At 46.0% G+C, this 8,845-nt stretch overlaps 1 protein-coding gene across 1 annotated transcript; it reads right to left on the reverse strand.

The window, feature by feature from the left end:
- Positions 1 to 4,922: 4,922 nt before the first annotated feature.
- LOC102215345 (interferon regulatory factor 2-binding protein 2-B-like) lies at positions 4,923 to 7,446 on the reverse strand. Its single transcript, XM_005754438.1, has 2 exons — positions 6,397 to 7,446; positions 4,923 to 6,082 (listed from the first exon to the last, which is right to left on the reverse strand). Exons 1-2 carry the CDS (start codon positions 7,160 to 7,162, stop codon positions 5,340 to 5,342), a joined length of 1,509 nt encoding a protein of 502 aa, XP_005754495.1. The 5' UTR covers positions 7,163 to 7,446; the 3' UTR covers positions 4,923 to 5,339.
- Positions 7,447 to 8,845: the final 1,399 nt, after the last annotated feature.

Raw genomic sequence — 8,845 nt, forward strand, 5'->3', positions numbered from 1 at the left:
GGTGAGGCCTAGTAGACAGAAACACTGTCGCTTGAAGCAGATACCCCCCTCTCTATAAGCTTCAACTGTATCCCAGTAGATACGTTATGAAATAACATTCAGTTGCTATGAAGGGGTAAGCTATCTGTGGAGCCCCAAGAAGCCTTTTGTAGCAGTGTGTACATGCTTTTTTAAAGTAAAATTGGTCATTTTAACATAAGAGTCAGCGGATCAAGACCCACATGGCTACCCTCAAATGAGAAGAAATTGGTTAGGTTGTTCAGAAACTATCAAGCCTCAAGCCTGCCGGAACACCAGCAGCACTGTTCACAGTGAAGTCAGGACCGAGGACGTAGGGACCAGGAACGAAGCTCCGCTCCTTCAAACTACACTAATATTTGCCGTTGCCCACATAGACAAGCTAACTACCTTACGGACAAAGATGGAACTGTTTGGCCACAATGACAAGAGATAAGTTTGGAGGAGTAAAGTTGAAGCTTTGAAACCCAAGAACACTGTATAAACTGTCAAGGATGGTGGTGGCAGCATCATGCTTGGGGTATGTACTGCTGCCAGTGGCACTGGTACGCTGCACAAAGTAGATGGAATACTGGAAGGTTACCTTCGAATTCTTCAGCTTCACCTTAAATGTGCAGTTTGAGACTTGGGATACAATGAGAAGTTCCAACGGGACAATGATACCAAATACACATTAAAGATGGTTTTGGAAAGGATAAAGCAGGCTAACATTAAGCTTCTGGAATGGAATTCCCAAAATCTTGACCTCAACCCTGTTGAAAGTAGGGCTGAGCTGGCTCGAACCAAGAAACCAACCACTTTAAAATGAACTCTAACAACTCCGTCGAGAGGAGTGGTCAAATATCCAGCAAAAATTATGCTAAAAGCTTTTCACCATGACTCATGTTTTTTGAAGTCATTAAACATGAATGCTGTACAATCATTTCACGCTGGAAAACAACAGTTTAAGAAAACCATTAAAAAAAATGTTCCTGACCTTTACGACCAATAATAAGTGGATGTAAACAGCCGTCCACCACCAACAACTACTATTGACCAGTTTAAATCATGATTGCCTCTAAATAACATAAAATGAATCATTGTTGTGTAAATGACTTTCTTAAGTCATTTATAATGTTAATGTGAATCCAGTAAAAGCTCACTGCCATGTTATTTTGTATACTATACTTCACAGTTTGACTCCAGCTTGGACAGACCACAAAGCTTCAAAGTTAAAAACAGCTTTCATATGTTTTATATATAAGATCACAGAGCTGTCTTTTTCACTCGATTATGACCTAGTTTCCAAGCATCATAAGTCTCTTTATTTGCCCTGCAGGTAGAGTTTCCTACCTATTAAAAATAGCTGCATGGCACAGTGTTTTTTATCCAAGCTACTGTCACTGGCAGTGTTCACGGAGGTGTGAAGAGCTGAGGTTTGTTGTTCCTGCTCTCGGTGTGTTTGCTGTTCTGCAGATGTAAAATCAAGACAACAGCCTTATCCTGGACTTCAGAGTCAGGAAAGAGGAGGCGGTTTGGTGCTGGAGGGGGTTGAGCTTTGGGTGAGGAACAGCTGAACAAACAGAGTGTAGAGAGGGAGACAGGAGGAGAGAGAAACCCAGAGTTTTTCTCCTGTGTGCACCACGTAATTTGAGCAAACCCATTAATCTGGGGCCGTTGGCTCTTCGGGCCCTTGGGGTGTTGAGTTTCTGTGACAGATGAAAAAAAACGCGGCTGGTTCGACTGGAATCTGAGGCCGACCTCGTGCCAAAAATGAACCATCCTGAGAGAGAGGGCGGAGTTTTGGATCTATTTTGATATGGTCATCCGATTGGCTGAAAGACATCAAAAGGATCCGTAGGCTGAAGGGCCTTTGTATCAAGGCAGGGCTCCCACTCTGCAAGTAGATTTTTTCTGCAACATAAGGCTGGCATAACTGACAATAACACAAGGAGCTAACAAGTAGCACTGTGTGGAAGTTTCCTTTAAATATTTCAGCACTGTGACTAAACTTTCAGATACTGTAGATGTTCCCAAATTAATTTGTACATAAAACAATGACCGTAAACAGGCAGAGCCTGGAAAAGATGAACTTCAGTCACAAGAAGAGGAAGATCCCCATAGAGATAATAGTCCAGCATCATGAAGAGACAGGAGGCACTGATACTGCCTGAGTTTACAGAAGAGCTGTGGCAAGTTTAAAATCCTTAAAAGTACCTTGAAAGGTTTGGTGTTATTTTGAAGATGGAGGACAAACCAAAGACTGCTCCGATTCAGGATTGTTCCGTTAGAACTTTTTCAAGTTCACAGTAATCAACTTTTTGCAACTTAAAGTGTGAAATTCTCAGAAGTATAATAAACCTTTGCACGGTATGACCTCACAATGAGTTAATAATCACTTACTCTAGATTTGTTTCTTCGTAGCACAGGCCTGAGGTCTGAGCTGAACCTCACCTGGTGTGGTCGGGTTGAAGTTTATTTTTAAGCATTTACAGATACGACTCAGTTTCACAAAGCTGAAAGTTAATTGTAAACATTTCATTATGGTCTTAACTGGCATGTTATCACAACCTTACAGGCCAACAAAAATAGGAACAATTGTTACTAAAGAAACACCAAAAATGCATTCAAGTGAAAGTGTTGCATGAAGCACTGAAGAATAATCCAGACTCTCCAGAACTTGGAGGAAGTCCGAGTAGTATTAACTCAAAGGCTACTGTTTGGTTTCAGGACTGTGAAAAGGGAAGCGTCATTATCTGCAAAAAACTTTAACAAGTCTCTATTTTTGGGGGGGGGGTGTTGTTAGGTTTCATTCACTACTGAAGTCAAACAGCAGCTTCCATATTCAGCAGCCAAATCACAGAGTGAAGTGGCAGACCTGACACCAATCTTAACATGAATAATATATTAAATTTAAGAAAACAAATCATTACAAACTGACATCAGTGTTGCTTTGTTATCAGTCTGTGAACTTGTCCGTCTGACAGAACAAAAACTGGGTTTTGGGTAACTGTCGCTGCACATCTCCAAGTGTTTCTGATTTTAAAAAAGCAATATTCTCCCCGCTGACAGGATGAAACCTGTACTACTGTACTGGAACACAATTTGAAATTATCAGTCTTTACTTGACCTCTTTTTTTAAGTACTTGCATTCATTGAACTATACTTTAACATTTTACAAGTTTGTCATCAAAGGTGCAATTAGAAGCACATCAGTGAATCCTGAGGTTACTTTGGCCATGATATTAATGCAAGGCATTAAATGTTACTTCAGGTTTCCCCACTACATGCGGGAGTGATGCAGAAGCGTGATGTTCCTTATTACCACTAAGTATCAAATAACTGTGACTCATATGAACTCTGTTAGACCTAAGACGCTGTCTGCGAGTCCCAGTGACAGACTGACAGGAGTGTAAAAGCCTGTCTACTGCTGATTACAAAGTAAGAGGAATTTCATTAAAGAAAAAGAGCCATTGCATAACCAAACCCACCACTGACCTACTAGTCTGCTGACCTGGACTGATTTAATCGCAGTTCAGGTCAGCACGCAATTATTATAAAACCTCTTTAAGCCCATTTAGGACATTCAAAAACAAGTTATAGATGTTTGTGGTATAAAATTTTCTGAAAATCTTGATTTAAAAATGAAAGTTTGACAATCAGGAAAGTTTGAAAGAACAGTCTACCCTCCAGCACAGATACAGCTCTACCAGGAAGGAAACTGCATTCCTTTTAAATGTGCTGCAGGATAAAACTAAACATGCTGTCTGTGGAGGGAGAAAGCTGGGGAAGGGTTAACGTTTTCCTCCCTGCACGGTGTCCTGGCATAAACACATACAGGCCCCCATTCATCTGTCTGTGCGCTCAGCAGCCTTGAAAAGTTACTGCAGTAGCGGGGAGGAGACATTAGAAGAGGAGGGAGGGAGGACAGTGACTCAGGAATTCCACTAAGGAGCACGTGACCCCTGAGCAAGGCATTTACTCCCACCCCCCTACTCTGAAGCAGGGCCCCCTCCTTATTTTCTTCCTGAAGTCAAAGCAGTCAAACGTGACAGCGAGAGAGTATCCACAGACGACGCTTCGATATACACGTTTAAGTAAATGCAAAGCAAATAAGACAAATAAACGTCGCTGACACGGGGGCGAGAGCGTGGGGGGATTTAAGGTTCGTCCAAATCCGCTCTGACAGCAGCCATTTTGTCTGATGAAGCCGCTTTGTTGTGGAGAACGAAGCCTGTCTGAAACAGAAAAGAGAGCCCTGAGGTATTTCCGTCATCCTGACAGCGTGACAGAGGGTGTAACGTGAGGAGAGAGAAGGGAAAGGAGGAGGAAAGCAAAGGGCTGATCGCTCGGTTCCTGCGCTAACAGTCCCAGTGGGCCTCCGCCGCTCATGACCTCACGTCTCCCATGTGCTTTCATTGGAATCAGGGTGTGTTCAGTCAGCAACAGCTCTGATCTGCTGCCAGCATCTGACGAGATGTCAGGCTGATTTGGGTGCATGGAGGAGAAGCAAAGAGAAAACCTCTAGATCCAGACAAAGTGCCCAAACAGGACATGTGAGGCAGTTGTTTTGACATCAACAAACGCCGGAGCGGGTGTCACTTTGAAGCCACGGTGACTATTTTTAGGCCCTCCTTATCTCCCCCCGCACTCATGGGGCACGAGGCCTCAGCGCTGAGCAGCCTCTGCTCACCCACGTGCGATTTACAGTACACAGCATTTATGCAACGCACTTCTACTGCGGCCTTCATCCCCCCTCCTCCATCTCCCTCGCTCCCTGACTTTTCCCTTCCACCCACTGTTCCCTGGAAGCCAATTTGTTCCTGCTGGGAGGGATTGCATCATGACTGATTCACAATCAGGCCATGACTCTCCGACCAACTCCAGGATAATGGAAAATAAGCAAACCACAGAGACACTGGGGGTATTATTACAAGGTCTGAAACTGTATTTGGCAAGTGCATACATGTACAGCTAGAAGCATTTTTTGTTTCATTTATTAAAGGATTTTGCCAAGTGCTCAAATTAGTCACATTCTATGCTCGACAGGGACTGTCTGCAGACCTAAAGTACAACGACAGACTGAGAAGAAACAGCTGTGGTGGGAAAAAGGAAAAGTCTTACTGGAAACACAGTAAGAAACACAATGTATTAAAGAAAGAAGTCAAATTTTACAGCCACATTTATGAAGTATACACTCCCCTGTGTTCACTATGTACATGTCTGCCAGCTCCTCTGAGGCTTGCTGGGTGAGCTGTGTCTGTTACTTTATGTCCTGCTGTTGTTGCCATACTTGGGTTACAAGAGGGAAACAAGTTCACGAGAAGCAGTCGGAGAACTTTTTAAGGGTCCCGCTCCTTTTTTACCTTTATATCTCCGGCCAATATGGTGGTTATTTCCCCCTGCATGAAGGCCCAGGGTACATTGGAGCCAACCAGCGGGCACCTTTCACCACTGGGACAGTACACCTCGCCGGTGGCCCCCTGCTGCTTGATGCTCTCCCGGGAGCAGGGGAAACAGAACTTGTGAGAGGGCACTGAAGGGCACTGGACAAAATGAGTGTCCTCTAGCCGCTCATGGCACAGAGTGCAGCACAGCGGCACGCTGCCCGGCGGCACAGAGGAATCCGGAATGCTCTGTGGCGGTGGCTCCATACTGCCGGGACCATGCGGAGCAGAGGGGTTGGCACTCACAGGCCCCTCTCTCTGGGCCAACCTCCTCTGTGAGGGTGACAGGGGGCTCCCGCTGTTCCGTCGTGCCCCCGCCACGGTGGAATGTACCTGGCTGCCGTCCTTAGGTGAGCCCGTGCTGCCTGCGTTATCGGTGGCGAGGATGAGTGCAGTCATGGGAGACTGGCCATTCTGCGCTGTGGCAGCCTCAGGTGGTGTGGTGCGGGAGTGGGGGGAGATGGTTGATGGAGGCGCTGCAGAGAAGCCTGGCAGGGCAGCTGGGGGCATCTTCAGGACTTCAGAGGGTGAGGGGAGCCATGGCTGGCCCTCACTGCCGTTCATCTTGGGGACACTGCTCTCACAGTCTGGCTCAGGGGAGGCCTTCCTCTTCCCAGGCCGAGGGTGCTTCCCTCTGTCTGTGCAAAGGAAAAGCAGCAGGGTTAACAGCCACACTAACATCCCGGCCTGTGCAGACTATGAGGCAGGAAATTTCTAAACACCCTTCCCCCAACAACCACACACACACACCTGCTCCCGTACTGCTGTCTCACACAAGAGGTGAACGGGTGCATGCCAGCAGCGTGGCTGGGCGGACCCGTCACGATGGCGTAAATCCACGACACACCGTGTGTGAAGTGCTGACACATTAGTTCCCTGCTGTTTAGTTCCCGTTTTCATGGCGCGTGCCAGCTCACCACATTCTAATGCAGACACAAAACAAACAGCCTACCTGTTTTTGAGGAAGTGCCACTCATTTCGTACGCCATGACCCGCTGCATGGCGGTGTGGTCCTTCTTTACCCTGCCGTCGAACGTGTGCAGCATCAGGTCCCTGACAGTTTTGCCTTTGTTTATCCAGTCCTTGTGGCTGTCCGACATGTCCGACATGCTGTCCGCCCGGTGCTTGTCTTTCAGCTCCTCTGGGCGCTTGCCGTGCTCCCCGGGGACAGGCGCGATCAGAGCGCCGGGCAGACAGATCTGTGTCGGGCGGCCGCTGAGTGGATGTATGGCAGGTATCGCGCCGTTTACCAAAGGCACCAAGTTAGGAGGAACCGTGCTAGTCCTGCGGGGGTTGGGGCTTTGGCGGTTTAGCTCAGGGGGCTCGTCGGGTTTGGGAAATCCGTTGGGCATCGGGAGGCCGTTCGCCTGCCTGCCCGCCTGGTACTCCGGGCCCAGCCGCGGCGGCCTGTCTGACAGCGGATAACGATCCAGAGGTTGAGGGGGACGAGAGCCCAGGTCCCCAACCGAGTGATTGATCTCTTTCCCGGCGTGCTGGGGCTTCCCCGGGCCGGGAGAGCGGCCCTCCTGAAAGCCGTGTGCTCTCTTTAGCTGCCTGGCAGTCTCGATAACGAATTCAATCCGGTCGGCACCTTCGTAGTTCACACAACCACGGCAGACGGGTTCGGTAAAATCCCAGATCATCGCCCACGGCATGCGGGGCAGATCGCATAAATAGCAGGACTGCCTTCTGGAGGCAGCGACCGCCGTGGAAGACATATTGTATCCCCGTAGCGATTTCAAAATGTCCGACGGCTTGTTTACGTCGCGGAGAAGACGGAGAAAAAGACGTCAACGAGAATAAAATTGGCTGATTTCGTCCTCACGAAGAAGAACAGAGCACCATAGCTGTAGCTGTTCCCTCCGCGCGCCTCCGTCTGAGCTCGCGCTTACAACTCCGCTCCAGCTCTCAACGTACGGCCGTGACGTCAGCACAGACACTGCTCGTGCTCCTGGGTTCTATTTACTGGATTCTTCGACGACGCGCATGCGGGACCCTTTGTCCGGAGCGTTTACGTTTGAAGATATTGTATACCCGCGAAGAGGGACCGCTCTGTGTTTTATTGGGAGTGTAATAAAACACGGCAGCGATCGTAGAGCCAGAATTATCCTTATTTTTTAGTTTGTGCACACAAACAAGGAATTTGACTCCGGCTCACTTTGCTTTTCATCATATAAAAAAACCCCGTTATTTACAGCATGTTGAAAAGCAACACACATAGTCACATTACATGCAGAAAGTGTGTATACTTGATTATAATCTAATCTGCTGCTGGGTCTCTTTCACTCGGCAGGAATTGCGGCTCCTAAAACACACCAAAAACACCTGTTCAATTAAGAAAAATCATTTCACTTTGATCTGTGTCAAACTGAAGTCATTTCCACATTGCCAGCCTGTGGGACTGTAAGCTTTCATATTTAAATGATCCAATTTAAAGTTTCACAGCACTAGAATAAAGATTTTCTCCAGCATTAATTTCAATTCAATTCAATTTTATTCATACAGCGCCAATTCACAACAACAGTTGCTTTAAGGCACTTTATATTGTAAGGTAGACCCTACAATAATACATACAGAATGTATATATATATATATACATATATATATACCAGGCTCAGCGAGGGGCGGGGCCATCTGCTGCGACCGGTTGAGAGAAGGGAAACAGACCAATTTCTTATCTTCATTGCAACACTGATTCTTTTTACTGTTAATTTTTAATGTTATTTAAAGATTTCAATTTATCATCATCTGATAATGTCTTCGATGGAGTGAGCAGCATTCAAAGGACATTTTTCTGAAAGGTGTTCCTTGAGCCATGTGACCTGAGAGATTTTGTTAAACCAGTTAACACAAAGAAAGCCCGGCTGTGTTGAACTTCCTTTGTAAGACACCCCTCAGACCTTACAGAGTGTTTTTACAAAGCATGAACGTCCAGAGCTGAAAGATGAAGCCAACACGGAGGTGCCATGTTTACTTTGTTCTGTTGTACTAATATGCAAATTTAACTCTTTCTCTATTAGTGGTAAAATAGCAAAACATTAGAGATACAACAGTATAAAACAAATTTTCCACGTGTGGGACTAATAAAGGTTATCTTATCTTATCTTATAATCTGAAAAATATAAACAACAACATTAAAATCGCAACAACCAGTTAAATACAGTCACTGTGTGTGTAATTTAAATTTATTGTAATGACACTACACATGTAAAAAGACAATAACATGACAAACAAGGCTGTGTCTGGTTCCAAATGCAGTTTTTATGACACCGACCTGCTTCACGACATATTATACTTGGTTTGAAAAGGGATGCGTGGAGTTTGAAGCAGAGTGGGACCTCTTTTCATTCAATTCTTATCTTTGTCTGCAGGGCTCCAAGTGTTTTTCTAAATACCAAAGA

Source organism: Pundamilia nyererei, unplaced genomic scaffold, assembly GCF_000239375.1.
Source record: "Pundamilia nyererei isolate P.nyererei 1_Seehausen unplaced genomic scaffold, PunNye1.0 scaffold00566, whole genome shotgun sequence".
Lineage (NCBI taxonomy): Eukaryota > Metazoa > Chordata > Actinopteri > Cichliformes > Cichlidae > Pundamilia > Pundamilia nyererei.